General features: G+C 54.1%; 11 protein-coding genes across 11 annotated transcripts; 4 read left to right on the forward strand and 7 right to left on the reverse strand.

Annotated features, from left to right (window-relative positions):
- Positions 1-40: 40 nt before the first annotated feature.
- J4E84_008495 (uncharacterized protein) lies at positions 41-1,490 on the reverse strand (the record flags this gene model as incomplete). The annotated part of the gene is made up of 3 exons (XM_049391066.1): positions 41-970; positions 1,059-1,196; positions 1,242-1,490. 3 exons carry the CDS (start codon positions 1,488-1,490, stop codon positions 41-43), a joined length of 1,317 nt encoding a protein of 438 aa, XP_049241098.1.
- Positions 1,491-3,671: 2,181 nt separating this feature from the next.
- J4E84_008496 (uncharacterized protein) lies at positions 3,672-5,468 on the reverse strand (the record flags this gene model as incomplete). Its single annotated transcript, XM_049391067.1, has 3 exons — positions 3,672-4,668; positions 4,723-4,759; positions 4,835-5,468. The coding sequence occupies 3 exons, from the start codon at positions 5,466-5,468 to the stop codon at positions 3,672-3,674; spliced, it is 1,668 nt and encodes a 555-aa protein (XP_049241099.1).
- Positions 5,469-6,253: 785 nt separating this feature from the next.
- Positions 6,254-7,411, forward strand: J4E84_008497 (uncharacterized protein; the record flags this gene model as incomplete). The annotated part of the gene is made up of 1 exon (XM_049391068.1): positions 6,254-7,411. The coding sequence occupies one exon, from the start codon at positions 6,254-6,256 to the stop codon at positions 7,409-7,411; it is 1,158 nt and encodes a 385-aa protein (XP_049241100.1).
- Positions 7,412-7,702: 291 nt separating this feature from the next.
- J4E84_008498 (uncharacterized protein) lies at positions 7,703-9,079 on the reverse strand (the record flags this gene model as incomplete). The annotated part of the gene is made up of 1 exon (XM_049391069.1): positions 7,703-9,079. One exon carries the CDS (start codon positions 9,077-9,079, stop codon positions 7,703-7,705), a length of 1,377 nt encoding a protein of 458 aa, XP_049241101.1.
- A 165-nt stretch (positions 9,080-9,244) lies between these two features.
- Positions 9,245-10,741, forward strand: J4E84_008499 (uncharacterized protein; the record flags this gene model as incomplete). The annotated part of the gene is made up of 2 exons (XM_049391070.1): positions 9,245-9,676; positions 9,731-10,741. 2 exons carry the CDS (start codon positions 9,245-9,247, stop codon positions 10,739-10,741), a joined length of 1,443 nt encoding a protein of 480 aa, XP_049241102.1.
- Positions 10,742-11,051: 310 nt separating this feature from the next.
- Positions 11,052-13,104, forward strand: J4E84_008500 (uncharacterized protein; the record flags this gene model as incomplete). Its single annotated transcript, XM_049391071.1, has 2 exons — positions 11,052-12,791; positions 12,847-13,104. 2 exons carry the CDS (start codon positions 11,052-11,054, stop codon positions 13,102-13,104), a joined length of 1,998 nt encoding a protein of 665 aa, XP_049241103.1.
- Positions 13,105-13,469: 365 nt separating this feature from the next.
- Positions 13,470-15,566, reverse strand: J4E84_008501 (uncharacterized protein; the record flags this gene model as incomplete). Its single annotated transcript, XM_049391072.1, has 3 exons — positions 13,470-13,618; positions 13,711-15,121; positions 15,213-15,566. 3 exons carry the CDS (start codon positions 15,564-15,566, stop codon positions 13,470-13,472), a joined length of 1,914 nt encoding a protein of 637 aa, XP_049241104.1.
- Positions 15,567-15,771: 205 nt separating this feature from the next.
- Positions 15,772-16,480, forward strand: NAA30 (N-alpha-acetyltransferase 30; the record flags this gene model as incomplete). Its single annotated transcript, XM_049391073.1, has 2 exons — positions 15,772-16,002; positions 16,067-16,480. The coding sequence occupies 2 exons, from the start codon at positions 15,772-15,774 to the stop codon at positions 16,478-16,480; spliced, it is 645 nt and encodes a 214-aa protein (XP_049241105.1).
- A 288-nt stretch (positions 16,481-16,768) lies between these two features.
- On the reverse strand, positions 16,769-18,176 carry J4E84_008503 (uncharacterized protein; the record flags this gene model as incomplete). The annotated part of the gene is made up of 2 exons (XM_049391074.1): positions 16,769-17,836; positions 17,892-18,176. The coding sequence occupies 2 exons, from the start codon at positions 18,174-18,176 to the stop codon at positions 16,769-16,771; spliced, it is 1,353 nt and encodes a 450-aa protein (XP_049241106.1).
- A 665-nt stretch (positions 18,177-18,841) lies between these two features.
- Positions 18,842-19,610, reverse strand: J4E84_008504 (uncharacterized protein; the record flags this gene model as incomplete). The annotated part of the gene is made up of 2 exons (XM_049391075.1): positions 18,842-19,234; positions 19,287-19,610. 2 exons carry the CDS (start codon positions 19,608-19,610, stop codon positions 18,842-18,844), a joined length of 717 nt encoding a protein of 238 aa, XP_049241107.1.
- Positions 19,611-20,676: 1,066 nt separating this feature from the next.
- Positions 20,677-21,600, reverse strand: J4E84_008505 (uncharacterized protein; the record flags this gene model as incomplete). The annotated part of the gene is made up of 1 exon (XM_049391076.1): positions 20,677-21,600. The coding sequence occupies one exon, from the start codon at positions 21,598-21,600 to the stop codon at positions 20,677-20,679; it is 924 nt and encodes a 307-aa protein (XP_049241108.1).
- Between the last annotated feature and the right edge of the window lie 950 nt (positions 21,601-22,550).

The raw sequence follows: 22,550 nt of genomic DNA on the forward strand, positions 1-22,550 counted from the left end.
TCGAACGCCTGGATGCATGCAAACTTGATAAGAATCCCATTCATCGCCCATCCCCCTCAACCCTAACATTCGAGAACGCAACCGCCGGCCCCTCCCCAGCAAGTTTCTGCGCCATACTAACAATAACCTCGTCCGACCAACGAAACGCATCGACCTGATGGTAATCCAGCAGAGAGTTCAAACTCTTCACTATCCACGATTGGACTTCAGGTATGCAAAATTCGTATGCCACGACAAAGCTCAAGCCAGTGTGGAATGCGCCGATTGGTCTACTGGCCCAAGCGTCCTCCCATGTTTTGCAAATTTCGACGGCGGCGCAGCGGCATTCGGATTGGAGTTGATAGCGCGCTTGGTCGAAGGGTGGGAGGAGGCGCATTAGGACTTTGTTCGTTAAGATGATGACGGACCAGAAGCAGTTGTACGCGGTCATGTCGCGCCAGTTGTTGAAGTGGTAGGTAGTTTTTATGGGACTGTTCTTTTCTCTTGCCGGTGTTTCGGAGACGGCGATGCCGTTTGTGAGCTTCGTGTTCATGTGCTCGCCTAGACTGCGGAGCGCGTCTTTGAGCTCATATACCTTGTACAGAAGTGCTGTCCGTACAGATTCGTATTGAGATGTGTATGGGTTTGCGCTGATTCGATACGATGTTTTGACCGGCCGTATGTCTTCTACAAAGTCAATATCATCGAAAGAATCGGTGGAGAAGTCGAGTGATGGGGGCGTGTCGATCAACGGTTTATACAGTTCGCCGTTGGAGTTGAACTCAAAGCTCGTAGTGTGGGGCGGTTGTAGGGTGTAAGTTTCATCCAACTCTTTCAGCGTATTGAAGATACCAGGCAACTCGGCCATATATTGCATCAAGTCGGTGTTGAGACAGTCATCGAAACTGAGCCCGGTCTTGTCGAAAGCAATATCTCGCCATTCAGGCGATGCGAGAAAGCATGGCTTTCGTTCGTATATGCACGTAATAATCTACCGATAGATTAGTCTTGAGCTAGCTTTCTCGTGTATGTCTGCGTCCATAGACTCGATTGCATCAACGTGAGTATGGTCGACTTACTATCCCGCCTCTATTGAAGCGCAGCATCTCTTTCGTGAAACTGTCCGTGTATCTAGAAGGCCCTTGTAATTCCATTAATCGACCGGCGCCGCCCACGTGCGTCAAGTATCGGTTGCCTGTTCTTGGACCTGCAAAAGCCTGGGCATGTAAGTAAGGGTGCAAGCTCAACCAGGCAAGACTTACTTCTACAAGACCAAGAAGTATTGATGCGCAGAGAGTATTGGGCGACATGCCCAATTGCTGGCTTTCGAGGCATCCCTGGAGCGTTTTGATAGCCCGGATATAAAGCTCTGGCGAAACGATCTCGTCTGCAGTCTTCTTGTATACCAGCGAGGTATGGACATTCACCAGTACTGTCACTGCCGCATCAAGGGCAGCATTGTGTCCGATCCTAGCTGGTACTTCTTGGATAAACCGACCAAACACCGACATGCGATGCCCAGTACTGCCTGTTGTGGTAGCTGCGATCAAGGAGCGTGCGAGTTGTTGATGCTGTGATGGCGACGGTTGTCTCAGAAAGGGCGATTTTGGTGGAGATAGGCTGATCGAACTTGATCGTGGAGATCGCTTCCGCGGTGTTGAACTTTTGTTCGCAATCCTGAATTTATGGGTGACGGACCCATTGTCGGCAAACTTCTCATTCAATTGCGTTAATTGTCTGTCCGGATCTGTGACCAAATCAGTATCATAGTCGTGTGCACTGAACACCGGCTTACCTGGTGATGCGGTTTCTTCCACAGAGGAGTGTGTGGCGCCTCCACTCAGTCTATGCCCGAGATCTCTGAACGTGTGTCGCGCGGGAGCTCCTGGACATTGCTTTCCATTCTTCTGGCAATTCAAACATGTCGGCCAACTTTCGTCTTGATCGTCACTAGTCAGAATGGATGAGTCGGGGCGTTCTGGTGGAGCTAGCCTTACCGCACTCTGTCCTTAGTCAGGCGTTATCCGCAAGGAAGAGGGCCACAGACGACTTACTAATCTTCCTCTTGCGGCAGATGAGGCACCCAGTGCTTTTCGGAACACCAACCATACTTCCACAATGATGCACCTTCCAAGGATGAACAACAAGCGGAATAAATGACGCAAAGATGAGACGTAGAAATCAACAGGATTTTGAGAAGCTTGAGCTGAGACCTTTGCTGTCAACGCACGTTGGTGGCCATATGGCTGCCGAACGATGCTGTGTATGATGTATGCAAACTGCCTGCCTCCGTTAGGCGTCTCGGGGGAGTTCCATACCGTGGCTGCAGGCGAGGCTTAGGTCCACAGGGGTTATTGTTCGGCACCCTGATCTGGCGGTGGACTGATGGCTGAAGAAGACGCTCGTCACCCCACGTGTTCGCGACATGGAACCTGATCAGGCTAGATGGAATGGAAGGTGGAGATGATTGGTCAGACTTTATATGAATCTGGGACGCGCCGCAGACAGTTGTATTGTGAGTCTGCTCTGAGTGGTCTCAATCGTGCCCGCCGAGTGTGTTACACATGTCGTCAGACCGCGTATGCGTCGTGTGTAGAGTAGGACGGAAAGGCAGACTGGACTGCAAGAGCGATGGGGGGATGCCAAGCCGCTAGAACCGAAATAGACTCCCACGCCAGAAGCCTCGAACACTCCAAGAAGCATCAGTGTTCCTCCTATCCGGCCAGTGAACTGAGACTGTGGCTTTCGGTATGCTTACCGTTCCTACTTTATGTTACTTCACTACATGCAGTGTGGACTGCAAGTGATGCTGGTGTGGCTGCTTCACCGTCCATCCAAGCATCCTTTCTTTCATCAGTGTGCAGTAGTAGCATCTCGACGACATAGGGCAGTCTTTCGGAGACTATTCGAATTAGCGAATGTTTCACCGGAGGTAGTCCTCTAAGCGATTACTACTCAACCATCCGCGCGTCTTGCCTTGACTTGAAAGATGTGAAGCCTCACTCCCATACACTGACCACAACCCCACAATTTCCCGAGATCCCTCCGAACAAATCCAACTCCGCAAACCCCACGAACCTCGACTACAAGCAAGCTTGGCCATCCCTCTTACCTTATCAGTCATCGACCTCACTAGCCATACGAAACGCCAGAAAAGTAAGGTCTAACACGCACTGCGCCCTACGCGACACATTAGCACACGACGAATCGGCACACACGAATTCTCGGCACCCGCCCTCGGCATCTCGGTGACCCAACTAGGTAGTCAGACCTCAGGGTACACCGTAACCGTCAACGTAAGGCGTGCCGATGCGCATCTACAGAGCCAAGTGATGCCTCAGCAGCTTGCAGTGCAGTTACGTACGTCTTGTCAGAACTATTGACCGTTCATGATATGTGTCTTGTGATTCCGTGTGGTATATACCCAGCATGCCCCCTGATGAAAATGCTTTCCATGCAATGGAATGGGGTATCGCATAGGGAAAAAAAGGCCGAAGCCAAAATTCAGTCAAATCAACGCATTTCCAACCCACTTTTCTCCCGCTCTCATCAACGCGTACCCATCTTCCATCTTCCGCCAGACGATCAAAGGGATAACACCTGAGCCGGAACAGTCACCTCAGGGGTAAAACGGTTCAAGCGCCACCCATCCCTTCTGATGGCGCTACCCGACGTACTCAAGTGGCTGTTTCTCATTCTTCCATGTCCTCCTCGTCCTCATCCTCACTCTCCACCTTCTTCTTGGTAGCACGCTTCTTCTTAGGCTTCGCGTCCTTGATGGCCTTGCGCTGAACTTGATCGCCGACGCGTTCGCGTTCAGCGGTACCTTCGGCTAGAAGCTTTGCTTCCAACTGCTTGAACTCATCAAAGGTGTTGTCCATGCCAACCAGGCTCTCGAGCAACTTGATCTCGCGCGCCCAGATACCCTTGTCTTCGACCTTCTTGCCGTTGGCGTCAACGCTGTCGACGGGGGTCTCGAGAACCATGGGGAGACCGTGGAAGCGCTCGTCGTTCATGAGGTTGTGGAAGGCTTGGAGGCCGAGGTATCCGGTACCGATGCGGGCGTGGAGGTCGCGGAAGCTGGATAGAGGGGCTTTGCTGTCGTTGACGTGGAAGGCTTTGAGGTATTCTAAGCCGATCTCCTGGTCAAACTTGTCCATGGTTGTGGCGTAGGCTTCAGGGGAACGAAGATCGTAGCCGGCGGCGAAGACGTGGCAGGTGTCTAGGCAAACACCGACACGGCTCTTGTCCTTGATGAGGTTGATGATGGCGGCAATGTCAGCGAATGTTCCTCCGATGGTGTTGCCGAGAGTTGCCATTGTCTCAAGTACAGTGACAACGCTACCAGTCGCCGGATCTGCATGTGCTCGGTTGAGGTTCTCGGCAATGATGCGAATTCCCTCCTCGCGAGTGGTGGCATTGGCATTTCCAGGGTGGAAGTTGTAGTAACGGATGCCAAGCGCATGGCAGCGTGTCAAGTCGTTGAAGAACGAGTCGTAGGCCTGCTTCTTGCGAGCGGGATCGGGGTGAGCAAGGTTGACCAGGTAGGAACCGTGCGGCAGACAGCACTCCGCAGCGTTGATACCGTGATCCTTGCAGCCCTGGATGAAGAGCGCAGCATGTTCTGGATCCATCTCAATGGTCTCCCATTTACGCTGGTTCTTCAGGAATAGAGCGAAAGCATTGGCGCTGTGGATGTTAGCGATGGCTCAAAATGGTGAATGTGGAAGATCAAAAACATACCCGATATATACAAGGTTGATGATGGAGTTGTGTACGCCTAAACGATTGTTTTCGAGTCCATGTTAGCCAGTGGTCTTCACAAATAGCAGATGGGAGTGTGATATGAACTAACCTCCGGCGGAGCTGACATGGGCGCCAATCAGATGCTTTGAGTCTTTGGTGCGATCTGCAAGTGGTGGTAGGATCTTTGCAGTACTGCCCTTGCCTTTTGCCTTAGGCTTGGGCTTGGGCTTGGGCTTGTCTTCGTGGTCACTGTCTTCGTTCTTGGCCTTGCTCTTCTTGCCTCGTGTGGTCTTCTTGATAGAGGTCTTGGTCGCGATCTTGTCATCCCCATCTACGTCGACCTCTATCTCTGCATCAACTTCGGCATCAACCAAGTCGTCCTCCGCCACGGCCTTCTTAGTAGCGGCGGTCTTCTTGTTACGTCTTGTAACGGCTTTCTTAGACTTGCCCTCGCCATCACCACTCTCTTGTGCCATGACTTCATCTTCCACCTCTTCCGTGACCTTTATCTTCTTGGTAGCGCGACGCTTGGGTCGAGGCGACTCATTGACGGCATCAACAGCATCTTCGACGTCGACTTGCTGTGCTCTAGTCCTCCTTGTACGGGGTGTTGTCTCGGCCTTTCGCTTCTTGCCGTTCGCTACTGGTTGGGTGACGGTAGCGGCTTCGCTGGCTGACATGAGGTTGTCAGGAGGAGGTGAAAGGGACGAGTCTGAGGGCGCGTTAGAGATCTTCTTGGCCATGATTCTTGTAGCCAAAGGCTTATGAGTGTCTATCAAAGAGGTTCGTAGTGTTCCTAAGGCTCCTAACGCTCCTGAGCTATCAAGGAGTGAGGTGTAGGAGCGACGGAGGCTGTGGGCTGAAAAGCTCCTTTTGTAGACGGCAAACGGGCGCGAGCGATCGAGGTGAAGGTGAGAGAAGGCGATTAGGGTGCTACTCCTGATAGCATTACGAGGTGACCATGGACCGGGTAAAGGTCGAACTAAGGATTGCGTTTGCGGTTGTACGGCGGGGTATTCAGGGACACGTGATGCCACGCGAGAGCAATTGCGATGTTGATAGTGAGTGTAATTGCTGGGAGTGTGGAAGAAGGAGCGCGTCGGCAAGGATGGGGACGTCAGGAGGGAATGACTGCTTGTGGGAACTTTGAAAGAGTGACAACGCGATGAAAATAGAAGGCTTGAGGCTAGGTTCGCGATACTATTTCGCATACGAGAATAGTAGGTTTGCTCAAGGACTACGAGAATGTGATGAAAGTCGCATCAACGTCATGGATCAGGGCAAAGTCGCGACCACGCTAGTCGCGCGCTCACATGTCTTAACCCCGCGGTAAATCCGATCTGCAACACCAAAAATTATCGTCGCCAGATCCAACAGCCCATGCCAATCGATCGCAAGTTCGGCCAGTACCCACACCCGTCAAGCTTACCCGCTCAAGCTCGTCGCAGCACTACTCAGATCTCGCGCGATCTCTCTTCTTCAAAGAAAACCTACTCGACTGCGCCAAATCTCCCCATAACCACCCACCATGCCGAAAGCAAAGCAAAAGCGCAGCAAAGGCGGCGACAAAGATGCCTCCCCCTACGCCCGCCCCGCCGCCACCTCTGCGAAAGCCTCGGCCGCACACTCAATCTTCAAGATGGACAAAGACCTCGGCCAGCATATCCTGAAAAACCCCGGTGTCGCAACCGCCATCGTCCAAAAAGCGCACTTGAAGCAATCCGACCACGTCCTCGAAGTCGGTCCGGGAACAGGCAATCTTACAGTGCTGATACTGAAGGCGGCCAAACAAGTCACGGCCGTAGAAATGGACCCCCGTATGGCCGCCGAATTAACAAAACGAGTCCAAGGCAGCCCTGAGGAAAAGCGATTAACGATCCGGTTGGGCGACGTAATAAAAGCCGAACTCCCCCGCTTCGACGTCTGCATAAGCAACACGCCGTACCAAATCTCCTCGCCCTTGGTCTTCAAACTGCTCGCCCTCGCCCACCCCCCTCGGTGCTGCATCCTCATGTTCCAGCGCGAATTCGCCATGCGCCTGTTCGCGCGGCCCGGCGAGAAACTCTACTCCCGCCTCTCCGTCAACGTACAAATGTGGAGTAAAGTCAGCCACGTCATGAAAGTAGGCCGCAACAACTTCAACCCCCCGCCGCAGGTCGAGAGTAACGTCGTGCGTATCGAGCCGAAGAATCCGCGGCCGCAGATTGCGTATGAGGAGTGGGATGGCCTGTTACGCATCTGCTTTGTAAGGAAGAACAGGACGCTACGAGCGAGTTTCTTGGGCACGGCAGCTGTATTGGAGTTGCTAGGGGGCAATTACCGGTTGTGGTGTGCGCAGAATGATATTCCTGTTGATGACAGTCCGGTCGATCCCTCTGAGATCACGGAAGATAACGACGAAGCGGATATGGATGTTGACGACGAGTTCAAGGGTTTCTCAGACCCGGACGACCCGGACGATGAACTCCCTGATTTCTTCAAACAACTTCAGGCGGAGAGTAAGAAGAGGGTCAATGGCGTGAACAGGAAGAGGAAGGGGAGGTTAAGCGAGCTGGTCAGGGAGAAAGTGAGGAAGGTGCTTGAAGATGAGACGCAGCTGGCGGATAAGCGGGCGCGGTTGTGTGATGAGGGTGACTTTTTGAAGTTGTTGTACGCATTTAATCAGGAGGGTATCCATTTCAGTTAGATGGGTGGTGTGAGAAAGGTGATGACATGGGAAGATGGTGGAGGTGGTGCATTCTCACGGCGTTTTCTTTCAACTTGACGCGACTTTGTTTCGCGGCATGGGAGGCGTTTGGGGTATACCAAAAAGCGTGGCTATACAGGCGTACTGATGTATGATGATCTATGCAAGATGAGATTGGGAAAGATGCGTGCTAGCTTCCACATGCTAGTTACTTGGGGTATCTAAACTACGCCACATCCTATTCAACGTCCCTCTTCTCGTCCATCACCACATCTCACCAAACCCTGCCTTTTAGCCCTCAGCAAAAGGGTTCGGCGGCAGGACATCAGGGTCAAACCCATTCGCCTCCTGCGTAATCTCATCCACACCATTGACACCGTCGGCATGCCCAGCCCCATTCACCTTCTCCTCATCTGCTATCTTCCCGTTCACATTCCCCACGACCCCCTCCTTCGGTCTCCAAAGCCTAATCGTGCGATCCAACCCCGCACTCACAATCAGCTTCTCAGTCGGATGCGTGTGCACACTCAGCACCGCATCTCCATGCCCCTCCAATCTCTGCAACACATTCTTGCTACTAACATCCCACAACACCACCTGCCCTTCTTCGTCGCCAGACGCAACGAATGCGTACTCCACACCCTCTTCCTTCCCTGTATACGTGCCAAACGCACCGGAGAGCGAGTATTGCTTATTCACATGCCCTTGATATGTTTTCACGCATTTCCCTTTTCCTTCAATGTAGTTCCACAGGCGGATGCAGGAATCCAGGGTCCACGCGAGGATGTATTTGCCGTTTGGCGAGAAAATGACAGAGGAGACGGGGGCGTTGTCTTCATGGACGAGGGTGCGGAGGCACTGGCCTGTTGCCGTGTCCCAGACACGAATCAGGCCGTCGTGCGAACACGAGACTATGAGCGTACCGTCACGGACAAAATCTACGCCACCAACGGGGTCGGAGTGTGCGGGGAGAGAGCGCATGACGCGGGCGGCGCGGACGTCCCATAGGTAGACTGCTTCGTCATAGGAGCCTGAGACAAGCATGTTGCCTTTGGGGCTGAAGGCTATGCTGTAGACGTAGTTGTGGTGGCCGATGAAAGGCGTGGGGTGGGCGAGTCCCGTCGTCGTGTCCCAGAGCCTTATACTCTTGTCGTCGGACCCCGAGGCGAGGATCTTGGAGTCGAGGGACCAGCATATCGTGCTTATACCTGCGAGATGGCCTTCGAGCGTGTGTTCGAGGGCGCCGGTGTGTGCGTCCCAGATCTTGATTGTGCAGTCGGCCGAGGCGCTGGCGATGTAGCGGCCGTCGGGCGAGAATTTGACGCAGGATATGGCTTTCTTGTGGCCGCGTAGGATGAGCGTGGGCGCATAGTTCAGAGTGGTGGGCTTTGAGGGTGATGTGCGGCGCTGGTGCGAGGATGAGGAGGTGCTGGAGCGGCGTGACCGTGATTGCGAGCGCGAGTAGGAGGGGCGTCGGTCTCGGTATTCGCGTTGTTCGTCGTCGCTGTCGCCCCTGCTGTATCGGCGCGCGGGTCTTTCCGCTATCCTGTAGCTGGGAGAGGCATTGGGCGGTTCGTGCGAGGCGGACCGTTTGCGTGGTCGTTCGTCATCGTAGCCGTCTTCGTCTTCGCGCCGTCTTTTGGGTGAGGTTGACCGTGTGTTGTCCATTTTCAATGTGGTAGTTGGCTCGATGTTGCCCAGTGAAATGCGGAACGCGACTGATCGGCAGTAGGAAAGTTAGCGTGGAGGCGGTCCCCAGCATCCCTGCAGCATCTCAGGTACATTTCCTGGGTTGCATCATACCCGTCCGTTCAACTCGCGTCCACCTACACAATGGATTCACAACTCGGCCCGCCACCCTCGAGCATACGCATCCTGTCGCTCAATTGCTGGGGCCTCAAGTTCATCTCCAAGCTGCGCAACGAGCGCCTGACCGAAATCGGAAATCAAATCGCCGCCGCCAGTCCGCAGCCAGACATTGTTGGACTCCAGGAGTGCTGGACGCAGCAGGACTACAATGCCATAAGGGAGAAGACACAACACATACTGCCCTATGGCAAGTTCTACCACAGCGGCATCTTCGGTGGTGGTTTAGTCATCCTGTCACGATGGCCCATCCTCGAGAGCAACATGGTGCGGTACCCTCTGAACGGACGGCCTGCTGCTTTCTATCGCGGCGATTGGTTCGTGGGTAAGGGAGTCGCATGTGCGAGGATCCAGATGGGGCCGTCGAAGAGAGATATCGCAGAGGTGTTTTGCACGCATGTTAGTCGCTCTTTCCACCGCAAGGTACATACCTAGGTATACTGACTTGAGTAGCTTCACGCCCCGTACGAACGCGAACCACACGACTCTTACATCTGCCACCGAACAGCCCAAGCGTGGGAGATCACAAAACTCATGCGCGCAGCCGCTGAACGCGGACATCTCGTCATCGGCATGGGCGACTTCAACATGATCCCCTTATCCCTCGCGCACCGTATCATAGAGACGCATTCGCCTGTCCGGGACGTATGGCGCATCTTACACCCTGAGTCCTCTATCGGCGCAGCGAAAGACAAGGTCGAGCAGGTTCGCGGCGTACCAATGCCATCTGCGCAGTTCAACATGACTGTGAATGGAGCAACATGCGATAGTGAGCTGAACTCCTGGCGATGGAACAAAGGACAGCAGAGACGTCTCAACAAGGGTGAGAATGTGCAAATAGATCCTGCCGTTCCAGACCCCAATGCGAAGCGACTTGACTACGTCTTCTTCAGCAGCGGGCGATACCACCACCCAGAGACAAAGGAGGAGACAGCTGAGTGGGAGCTCAAGGAAGCTAATGTAGGCATGGCGATGCGTCATCCTACGCTACACTGTTCCTTGAGCGATCATTTCTCCGTCGAAGCGACACTGACGAGGACTTCTACTAATCCGTCAGCCATACGGCTATCCCCGTGGGCACTGCCTGAGAAATATTTGCCCATCGAGGTCTATGACCAGATCATGGCAACCATACTCAAATACCAGGTCCGAGAAAGGATACAGCGCAAGCTGCGCATAGGTCACTTCTTCTACCAGCTCTCATTCTCCGTTGGCTGCCTAATAGGTGTCTGGTGGTCACCCAAGAACTACGTTGCCTTTATACTAATGTTGTTGAGTACACTGGGATTTAGTGTTGGTGTCATCGATGGATTGATGGGGTTGTTGTTTATTGGTAGCGAGATCAGGGCACTCAAGGAATTCGAGTGGGAAGTCCGGAATACCAGAGAGCGGGCGCTCGCAAAAGGGGAAGTTTCGAAGGTTGATTCTCAGAGTAGTGAGATACCGTTTGCATCTGAGCGGTAGCATTAGTTAGATGCAAGATAATAGAGAAGTTGCTTGGCTGATCCACGTATGTGTTAGTGAGGACCGACGCGTGCACGTGCAGTCGTACAAACGCGCGACATGGTCGTTGTCGGGTGCTTGGCCCCATCCATGGACCATCACTCCAAACCTCACCACTCCCACCATCAAACTTCACACACCAAGAATCCATCTCTGCGACTCATTTTCTAATCACAGTAACTACGCGACAACACCAAGACCTCTTCCCACATCAAACCTCGAATACGACTCGACCCCCCAACGCGCGGCTCCGAAGTCCGCAGCCCTCGCGATGAGCGAATCCCAGCCACAGCAGGCCAGCGGCGGCCAGCAGCAAGGCCAGCAGCTGCTACGCCCCGATGACATCCTCAAGCTACAATGTCTTCCCGAAGACGAGAAGCAGAAGTACCGCTTGATCATGCAGAGCTCGTGGAACATCTTCAACAACAACCCGCCGGGCAGCCAGGAGAATACCACGGCGCGTCAGAAGCTGACGGACTGGTCGCAAAAGTTCATCGCGCGCGAACGCCAATATCGCGCAAAGATGAAGGCACAGCAGCAACAGGGAAATCAGAACCAGGCACAAGCTGGACAGTCGAGTGCAGCCGGCCAGCAGAACCCCAATGCGGTCAAGCAGGAAGGAGGCCAGGGTCCCAATGGAGGAGCTGGTAGTGCCGGCGCGCAACCCAATCAGCAAACCCAAGGACAACAGCCCAACCAAGGCCAGAACCCAGGACGCGGCCAGGTCGATCCTGCTATCGTCAAGCATGTCCACGAGTTCCCCATGCAGGGACCCACGAATGGACCGGCGCCAGGCACACCCGAGTACGAGACCAAAATCAAGGAGTACCGTTCTGGTTATCTTAACATGCTTGCCAAGCAAGCTTCCTTTAACGAGCAGAGACGGCGGCTTGTTCATCAGCTTACCGAAAGGCAGAACAATGGGCAGGAACTACCCCAGGAACAGCTCATGATGAAGGCCAACATCGAGAAGGAGTCTGCTAAGATCAAGGCCCAGATTGACAAGTTCCGTGCCATGCAGAAGCAATGGAAGGAGGAGCGCGAGGGAAATGCGCAACCCCAGGCTCAGGCGCAACCTCAAGGCCAGAACACAGCGCAATCGCCCCCACAGCAGCAACAGCAGCAGCAACCGCCGCAACAACAGTCCCAAGCGCCTCAGCGCCAGCCTTCACAACCTAACATGCCCGCGCAGCCCCAAGTGAAAGAGGAGCCGCAAATCAAGATTGAGGGCGGACAGACACTACAACCACAACCCCAACAACAATCGCAAACTCAACCCCAACCACAACCCCAGTTCAACATGCAACAAACCCAGGGAAACCACCAGCAGGGCCCGCCGCAACAGCAGCATAATCAACAACACAACCAGCAGATGCCGCCTTCACTTCCGCAGCAGCAGCAACAAATGCAGCAAGGACAGCAGCAAGCTCGACCTCCACCAGGGCCTCACACGCAGACGATGCCTCCAGGTCAGATGCCGCAATTTGCGCAAGGACAGCAGCAACAGAACTTCCACCAGCAACAACAGCAGCGACCCCAGATCAACCCCATGCAGGCGAACGCGCACCAGCAGAGCAACTCACCACACCCTCAATCCGCCGCCTCGAACGCGCCCGGCCCGCCAATCCCTCTCTCCCACAGCGCCGCCGTCAGCGCCGCGAACCGCTCCTACACCGACCCGCAACGCACAAACACACCCATGCAGCAAGGCGGACAAGGCGGTAACTTTGGCAGTCGCGAGCGCGAGCAGCTTAATAACCCTAAGATGCCCATCCCACGCCATCTCAACGTGACCTCCCCCCAAGCCGTCCACATGGGCCAATCCCGGCCTACTATGAGTGGGCCAACCAACGGCGCGCCAGGACCCATGGGCCAACCCGTCATCCCGCGTCCACCCCCCTTCCAACTCGAAGGCGAAGGCGATCGTGTGCTCAGCAAGCGTAAGCTAGACGAACTTGTTCGGCAGGTAACCGGTGGCTCAGAAGAAGCCCTAACACCAGAAGTCGAAGAAGTAAGTCCCCCCTCCCCTAACCACCTAAACCAACTCTATCTAACCCACTCCGCAGGCTGTCCTTCAACTCGCCGACGACTTCGTCGACAACGTCATCAGCAACGCGTGCAAGCTTAGCAAGCTGCGCGACTCGCCCCAGCTCGACATCCGCGATATCCAAGTCATTCTCGAGCGCAACTACAATATTCGCATTCCAGGTTATGCGTCTGATGAGGTGAGGACTGTGAGGAAGATTGTGCCTGCGCAGGGCTGGGCGAACAAGATGAGTGCGGTAAATGCGGCGAAGGTTATGGGTGGGAAGGCGGACTTTTAGTCTGGGATTGAGGAAGGGGGGAGTGGGGGTAGTGAAGTAGGAGGAGGAGGAGGAGGTGGAGGAGGAATACCATCATTATCACTTCATTACTGCAGACGTGGACGACGAAGGAGAAGGAGAACAAACTCCCAACACAGATTCACAAGGCCAAGTATCCTCACAACAACATTCCGTCTTTTACCTTGCCTTGATAGAAAACACACTTGTCCAATCTAGTCTCATGGATGAGAAGGCATCGCTAAAAAGTGAAGAGTATAGCGAGTGGGTAAACAGTAGTCTATGGTATCATTTCCGTAGTCTCCAGCTATCGATCAGTTAATCAAATGATCTGAGCCGGAGCCCCTACCCATACAAATTCAACCGCCTCAGTCTTCCTCCTCGTAAATCTTGACCTTCTCGGCGTACTCCCTGATATTGGAATGAATGGTATCATTGATCAACTCGCCCCGTCCACCCGCCACCTGCAGAATAAGATCGTTGAGTGACATTCTGCCGAGGATGTCTACGTGATCCGCTATTTCACGATAACCGTCAGCACTTGCTCCAGACCCGTCGTTCGCGCAGACGAACAAAAGAGAGAGAGGGGATATAGAAGAAGAGACATACCAGTATTAGGACCCCCCCTCGGACTAAACCGATCAGGTTCATGTTTCATCTCAAACGTCGTCACTTTCACGCCGGCGGGGTTATACCTCTTCATCTTCCACCCTTTCGTACACATGTACCCCGAACTCAACAAATTCACCGTGCCATCCCCCTCACCCATAACAACCCCATGGTCCACATTGCCCTCAGCCTGGGTAAACATCGTATCGAGCGTGACATTCAACCCGCTCAACGGATCATCGTCGCTGCGATAATAGTACGCACGTTCCGTATCCTTGCCTACACCGTAGAAACAGTAGATCTTCAGGTTTGGAGCCAAGGGAAGACGGGTTTCTAGTGGATTAACCCATTTAGCGGGCAGGAACTGGTTGTCCTCGACGTGTTTGGTCGTGTGGGCTACGCCGTGGGAGTATGAGGTTTGAATCATTTTCTTGAACCAGGGTTCTGTGTTGCGGAACAGGAAGGGGAGGCTGTCATCTACAGTGATGTTCTTCTGCGTCATGGTGCTGTTTGCGTTTCGGAAACGGATAAAAGGGCCAAAGGTTACGTTTTGCCCTGATAAGTCGTCCGGAGCGCCGGTTTCGTCGCCCCAGACGGCGTTGCCGCCGAGGGGGAGCATGGAGGAGAGACCGGGCATTGCGCGGAAGATTTCGGCGCGTTCGTAGCGGGAGAGGAAGCGCTCGAGGCCGTAGACGGCGAAGGCGTTGAGTTGGGCTGTGTCTTTCATTTCGCCGGAGAGGACGGCGGGCATGTCTTTTAGGGCGCCGAGCATGCAGCCGGAGATATTGATCCAGCTGTCGATGTATTCGTCGACCCAGTTTGGTCCGCCGTTGCCGTAACCTTCTGCTTCAACCCAGTGCAGGAAGTAGTACAGGACCTGTGAGCCCATGGAATGCGAGAGAAGAACGACTTTCCTGTCCGACACGCGCACGGCAACTTCGATGTGCGACTTTAGACGGGTGAAATACTGGTCGCGTATCTCGTAGTTCATGTACGACATGCGCCAGTCGTAGGCTGCAGTGAAGGCATTACCTGGATCATACCCGATGGTAGCGAGGTTCTCCAGAATCTTATTCCATATCCAGTATCCCGTTATGAAGAAGTCGGCTGCGTCGAAACCTTGCGCTGCTCGTAGCTTCACGCCGGGTGGATCGAGCCCGCTGTCTTTGTCGAGCATAATATGACGTTTCCATTGCGCCTTATCGAGGACGAGCGCGCGCATCATCGTCCATGACCCCCATAATCTCTTGCGAAAGTATTGCCTCGACCCTTCTTCTGTGCCCCAGGATTCAAGACCCGTCGAGATGACACCGGGGATCATGATAACGGGGTGTTTGGCTTTGATGCCTTGTTTCTGCGCGTGGAGACCGACGGCGAAGGAATCGTAGTTTACGGCGTCTTTTTCTGATTTCTACTGAGTTGGGGCAGTCAGCCTCGATTCCTCTCAACCCACAGAATCTCCCATCCAATCCTCCTCCGTAGGGAGCAAAGGTCGCGCGTACCTGCATCTGCTGCGCGCTCTTCACAAAGTTGTCTGGCAGCGCCTCCATGATGCTCTCCAAGTTGACACCCTCCAGACTACTCAGATCGATCATGTCATTACTGCTCGCAAAGAAGCCCGCCAGCAACAACCCGAATATGCCTCCCAGACCAAACACCCAGAAATTCCTCCGTTTCTTATGCTGCCCCCTCTTCTTGAGCGTCTGCAGCTGCTCCGCGGTGATCAGGCGCAAGTTCGCAGGCCGTTTGAACTTCCCATCCGGTCCGGGAGAAGGTTCGCGGGACAGTTCGGGCGTCGAGATCTCGCTGTCGTCGCCGCCGCCGCCACCGCCGAAGCGGCGTCTCAAGAAAGACATGAACGAAGCGTTGGAAGTTGTACCCGCGGGGTTGTACGGGAAAGCGTGGGCGACTGCCACAAGATTGTTTTTGGTTATCGTCCCTCGGCATGTGACGGAATGATCGGCACAAGGATGCACGAGAAAGCACGTTCCTGACACGGCGGGCCAAGCCGGCCGCTATGAGGGGCTGAGCATACGCGCATTGCTCTCCTTCCTACGCGCCATGGCCGGCAATGAAGATGGCGACGTCACAGTTGATGCGACGGCGACGGCGGCACCCTCGACCAAACAGCTGAAGGAACCTGACGACCTCCAATATGTCCAATACGAACCCTCGAAAGAAGAGCAATACCTCCCCGCCATCCGTCAATTAATCTCCAAGGACCTGTCCGAGCCATACAGTATCTATGTATACCGGTACTTCTTATACCAATGGGGTGATTTATGCTACATGGTACTTCCCTCTCCCCTCCTCCCCCAAACCACCCTACAGTATCTAACTCCCCCTCCCCCCACAGGCCCTCTCCTCCACAAACACCCTCATCGGCGTAATAACCTGCAAACTCGAACCCCACCGCAGCGGCACCTACCGCGGCTACATCGCCATGCTCGCAACGCAAGAAGAGTACCGCGGCCGCGGCATAGCCACGCAGCTCGTTCGTCTCGCCATCGATGCCATGACCGCCCGCGACGCCGACGAGATCGTCCTCGAGACTGAGGTGTCGAATACAGCCAGTTTGAAACTGTATGAGCGGCTGGGGTTTATACGGAGTAAGAGGCTGCATCGGTATTATTTGAATGGGAATGCGGCGTTTAGGTTGATATTGTATTTGAAGGAGGGGACTGCGTTGAAGAGACCCGAGCATGGGATGCATGGGGAGGGGGCTGGGGGGATGGAGATGAGGAGGGACGAGGCGGAGTTGTATTCTTGAGAGGGGGACGGAGGGGCTTGGAGAGATGATCACTGGGATGGGGAAAAGTGCGAAGTTGGCAGCCTTTAGTTGCACTGTCAGCTTGGGAAGAAAAGGAAGGCTCACGGCTGTGGGATGTGGAATACCACGGTAGCCCTTTCTAGGCTCCATGGAGGACGAGATATTCATACCAACCAGAGTATGTAATCCTCACAGACACTACTAAACAGGGTGTTGTAGGCATATGCAACGACGGATGCAACTAGTATGCTCATCTACACGGTATCACTAAACATATATCTGTCGCATCTACTTCTTCTCCTCCAAACTCAGCCCCTCAATAGCCTTCTCTCCCCCCTCAGTCCCAACATCAACCTTGTCCTTATCCTCACCCTCAACATGCCCATCAGGCTTAGCCTCCACATTCCTCTGCTTCGGGTGGAAAGTACCCTTATTCTTAACCTTCTTCTCCTTCTTGACCACCGGCGGCGGCGGGTAAGCCTTCTGCTCGATATCCTTCCACTCCTGGTTGCCCTGGAACTCCTTCTGCACGGGCTCAAGAAGCGCGTTGAGCGCCTCCGTAACCGCGGGCTTGAGATCCTGGGGTGTGAGAATGTCGGCTGCGTAGTCTTCTTGCATCTTCTTGATATCCGTGTAAGTAAGGGGCTCGGCGTCGCGACGCTTTACGACGAATTTGGGCTCGCCGTAGTTGAGGTGGCTGGCGGGCAGGAGCACGTATTCGACGAAGCTGAGGACGCCGTTTTCTTCGACGATCTTGGGCGCCGCGTGCGCTTTCTTGAGCTTGCGCTTTACGACGTCTGCGTCGTCTAGGACGTCGATCTTAGAGTCTGGGTCGGACGAGCTCATCTTTCCTCCTTGCAGACCGGGAACCATGGGGTTCATCAAGTGGGCGCGCTCTTTGTAACCGATCTTGGGGAGTACGTCTTTTGCGAGGGCGAAGATCTTGCGTTGGTCTACGCCTCCGAATTGGACGTCTACGTCGAGGTACTGCTCGTCGAGGGCTTGCATCAGTGGGTAGATGAGGCCGCTCAAAGGCGCGTTCTCGGTTTGCTTGACGACTTCTGCGCCGGCCTTCTTTGCTGCTGCCTCGCTTGTTATACTCGCTAGTCTCAGCAGGTCCATGGTGTAGTCCGAGTTCAACTCATAGCTCGATCCCAGTACGAACTCCAGCTTGTCAATTGGCACCTTGACGGCCTTGAGCAGCGCGGTGATGGTGTAGCGGTAGTATTCCGCGCGGAATTTGACGAGCTCGATGGGCGCTTTTAGGTTGTCGAGGAAGCCGTGGATGTCTGCGAGGAGGATCTTGACGTGGCAGCCTGCAGCGAGGAATTGCGCGAGCTTGAGGATAGGTACGAACTAGAGTATCCATCGTTAGCAGTGCACGCGACCGTATCTCGCCATGTCAACATACGTAACCGCAATGTGGCCGTCCTGTTGTTGCAGTACCCCAATAAACCTTCAAGTGTCCTTGCTTCTTCAGCGCCTCGTCCATGATCTCTGGGTTCAAGACCTCGGCCAGGTTGACCTTGATGAGCGCCATCTTCTCTTCCTCGGACATGTTCGCGCCGGGGTTGACGAACGAAGCCGCCTGAGCTTTTTGTAATCTTGACTTTGCATCCTTGAGTTGTGTCTGCGCTTCTTCGATTCTCTTCTCAATGTCCGCGATCTCCTGCTGGATTGCCGCGGGGTCTGCCATTGTGTCGGCCGTGGTGGGGTACGAGGGGCAGCTGGTGTGCCAATTGGATTGAGACCGGTAGGAAAGCAATTGGGTAGTGTGGAGAAAGGAGGGTTGAGCAAAAACAGCGTTTTGAAGCCGTTTATATCGAGCTCAGTCGAAGCGTGCGAGAGTGGTTTGGTGTGTCTTGCGCCTTGCGCCCAACTGGATGAGTCGTTGCGGGGCCGGGAACAGTCACCAAAATAACATTTCCAGGGTCCAGTTGCTGTGCCACATGTGTGGCTGCCAACACTCACGCATGAAATAATGCAGTAGCTCTGATAAACAAGTGTTTTCTATTCGCTTGCATAAGGAGTGCATAGCTCGATAACAGATAAGTCCAAGGTAAATCCACAAAGAAGTAAAACCAATAACCAATGCCCACCAAGTGTTCAGTGATTCTAAATCGCGCCGTCGCTATGTATGCTGCATTCAAACATGTCGTCCCGTCATATTACAACCTCCCGAGTCTCGCTCAACGTGTCGTGACTTCCCAGTGAGTGGATTTACTGTCCACACTTAGCCATGCACGCTCTAGCATCACGGGCAAGATTGGCAGGAAGCGAAGCACCGAACTCGTCAATGTTCTTGCTGTTGATTTGGCCCTTTTCTCACGTTAGCATAACCTCCACACCATTCTGACAAATTCAACCTACCGGGAAACCAAGCGTAGCATCCACAACCTCCGAGTTAAGAGCAAAGAAGTTCTGCGCAATCTGGCTAGTACCAGGGTCCTCGGAGTTGAGCGCCGCCACAAAAGTCGCTGGCTTGCAGTTGTTGTTGAACTGGTAATGGATGGAGCCTTGAGGGAAGACGGTGGCCTCGAAGGCGTTGAGGTACCCTGCGACTTCTGGGTTCTGCTTGGGTCCGACGAGGGCGTTTTCTAGGACGAAACCGAACTCCATCTTCTCGCCTTCGACGAGGGTGAGCATCTCAGTGGCGCGCGGGTGGACGTGAGGGGTGTTGATGCCGCATGGCTCGAGGAAACCGACGGTGGTGGAGATGCCGAGACCGGTTAAGATGGGGAAGTTTCCGATGTTCTGGTGAGGGAATCAGTATAAGGTTCGTCGCTTGAGGAAATGGAAGACTTACGGCTGCAACGGCAACGCCACCCTCTGCGCCAGGAGCAGGCTTCGCATTCCTGTCGAAAGTGAAGACGGTCGCCTTGCGGAGGTCGTCTCCCTTCAGGAGCTCAGGACCTTCAGGGCCTTCTCCCACAGTCAAAAGCCTTTGGAAACGCTTGATGGCTGTAGGAGCAGTGAGGAGGTCATCGAAGATGTCAGGCGTCGAAACAGGTGCTGCCGGGGCAGCAGGGGTAGAAGTAGCATTGTCCTGTCTCGCATGGATGTGCTGAGGGAGTGCCTGAACAGCACCAAGAGCCAGCGAAGCAACGACGATGTTGGTGATGGTGAACATGATTACTGATTAAGAAGCGAAGGCTTGGATAGACAGTAAAGAAACAAGGAGATAATGGAAAGTAATGAGGAAAAGATGAGATGGTAGTATGAGTTTCTGGTTGTGTGGTAAGGAGATGATTCTCCAACTGGGTGTTCTACGCTGCTTTACTTATACCTCCATTGTACTCATCCGTCTTACCAGCACCAGCACCATCAGCTGTCCTGGACGGAAGTCACGATTCCGGAGGGCTGTACAGTACGGTGTTGACGCTTGCCGACTAATTGTGTATTTTCTTCAGCGAGGGATGCGATATGCTTAGACATCCTGGGGTCAAGAATAATCATTGGCTGGGATTCCAAGTCGGTGCGACTATGTCTGGCGGTCCGTCAGCCTTACAGCGGGAGCGCTGATGGGGCGTGGATCTTGTGGGGGCGGTGTATTTCGGCGTCACGGCGTCGCTTGCACGAAATAGATGGGACAAAGGATGGAAATTACTTCTTGACGCTTGCGCTGATGAAGATGAAACGGCTAGAAAAGTTGACCGTGCAGAGGATTGATGATGCGTGTGCAATCTACCGGTAAACGTCTATAGTGAGGCTAGCCTTGGGGTGGTCTCGCGCGAGATGAGCTGCGTTTTGTGACTGAGGTCAGTCGACTCGGCGCAGAACAACGGAAGGGCGACTATCCGCGTCCTTCGTGAATGCGTGTTGCCTGATAGTTGGCGTGGGTTGATTTGGTCGCGTGCAAGCGGCCGTCAGCTTCCGCCGTTGACGCCTGGGCAGGTGGGCCTTCTGTTTACCTAAGGATGGCTAAGTTTAGCCCGCACTGACTCGCGAGACCAACGCGTCTCTAAGAACAAACTGCAACAAAGGCAGAGCTTAGACGCAGGTGGATCTCAAATTCGCATCTAGACCATGTCTTACTGTCTGGTGGGTGCTGAGCAATGTGCAGGTAAAAACAGATGCATTCAGAAAATAGTACGCTACGCTAAATCCAACAATCGACAGCGAGCGTGTCGCTCGTGAACGCAATCAGCTAAGAAAACAGCCGTAAGGTCATGGTAATGGCCTCTAAGGTTCGTCAATCATAATTCTGACACCTGGTCAGACTCAAATTCCATCTCCATCATGTTGTGCCCTCCCCAGAACGGCAGCTCGTCTAGAGTAAAGGCGTCATCACTAGGGATGGATGGCGGTCCCTTGGAGTGTAGCACCCTTCCTTCGTCAGGTTCCTCAACCTCCGCAATGTTATTCGTGTTCGAGAAGCCACGGTCTTCGAAGATAAGCGAGCCTCTTCTAGGCCCTCGGACGCGGCGGCGCAGTCGGCGAGCATTCTGGTCCCTGTCATCGAGAGGGTCATCGTCGGAGTAACTGCTGTCTCCTTCCACGCTCTGGCTGTGGCTGCGCTTGAAAATGCCTGCGCTCCATCGTTTCTTCTTCTTTAGGTAGATCCGCTCCCTTTCCTCGTCTTCTGAAGTGTCTTCTTCGAGCTGTAGCTCGTTCATTCTGGCGAATATCGCTGCCTTTGTGCCGCTCCTTTCGCTCCTTGCATCTTCGCAATGGTCTGGTCGCACTACCTCTACGTCACAGTCGTAGCCTGGATCGCTGTCCAGTTCTTCGAGTACGAATTGGGCTTTCTCTACCCGACGCATCGGTATCTCCTCTTCTTGTTCACTTTCTTGATCCGATTCGCATTCCTCCTCAGAGTCGGTCTCGTATTCAGATCCCTCCAACGTTGTTGCCGGATAAGCTCTGTCGGACTCTGACGACAGACGCGAAGATGCCGGGCACGATTGCGGGCGTGTGAAGCTGAAGTGATAGTCGTGTCCGGTCGGTTCAATGTACTCCAGTGGAGGTGTCTGGATGAAGTTGCTTACGCGTCGATGTATTGGAGAGGTTGAGAATTTTGGCGGCGGGAAGCGACTAATGGTATGAGGAGTAGGCGTCATGGGTGGTGATTGCGGATGGCCGTTGAGCGCGGCGGCTGGCATCTCGTGGTGTGTTGCCATGGCCAGGAGGGTGTCGTGGTGATTTGACGGGGAAAGTTGCGTCAGGCTTGCTTGCAGCCAATTGCGATCGCGTACGTATCGATGATGTTTTCAGGTATTTGTGCTGACTTCTTAAGGGATCAAAGTCCGACAGGCGTGTCTAATCTTTGAAATACGGAAGAGGAGTTGCGTCGACTGTATCATTCTGGAGGTGGCCCGGGAGTGTTTTACTGGGATATCTGAGCGGCGAGCTCGAGCGGAGAGGTGGAGAGTTTTGACAAGTCGAACCCTGCAACGCCTTGGCTTATCGTGCAGGTAGAATTGGAGTACTATAGGCAGCAATGCAGGTAGCGTAGCTCGCAGATCGGTAACAGCCACAAAGTGCAGGTCAGCTCGGATGCGATGCGTCTGTGGTGATCGAATGGGAACGTTAAAGGGGAAGAAGAGTACTGGAGGAGGTATGAATTCCCTGCAGAGACAGAAATGTGTGCGGGCTGTCGCCAATTATCACCTGCGTTTCAGCGATGAGCTGGCCGGCCACGGAGCGGGTCTGCAGCATTGCTGCCCTTTGCATGCGCTGCATCGGTTTCCTCCATGACTCCGATGCTGCGTGTTTGCGAACGATTAGTCGCAACAGAGACTCGGGCAATCTACCTTGCGTCAGACAGGATGGATGCCCAATGAGGTCAGCGAGCAAAATTGTCCTGCACAGGGCCTGCACAGGGCGGGTAGGTAGGGTTGGCACTACGATGCCAGCTGGCACACGGAGTCGCATTGGTGAGTTCTGCGGGGCATCGTTGCAGGACGCCAGACCAGGGGAGCCGAGCCACGCAGCGGCGGCGAAATTGAGATGAGGCAGCGTCAGGAAGTGAGGCTCTGCCTTACGGCAACTAGTGTGGGAACTCGAGGTTCGCTTGAAATTGAAACAGGCCCCGAGCGCTTCAGACGGAGTTGAGGCGATGTCTGGCAGA

This window comes from Alternaria hordeiaustralica (genome assembly GCF_023758085.1).
Source record: "Alternaria hordeiaustralica strain BMP 2776 chromosome Unknown scaffold_22, whole genome shotgun sequence".
In the NCBI taxonomy this organism is placed as follows: domain Eukaryota; kingdom Fungi; phylum Ascomycota; class Dothideomycetes; order Pleosporales; family Pleosporaceae; genus Alternaria; species Alternaria hordeiaustralica.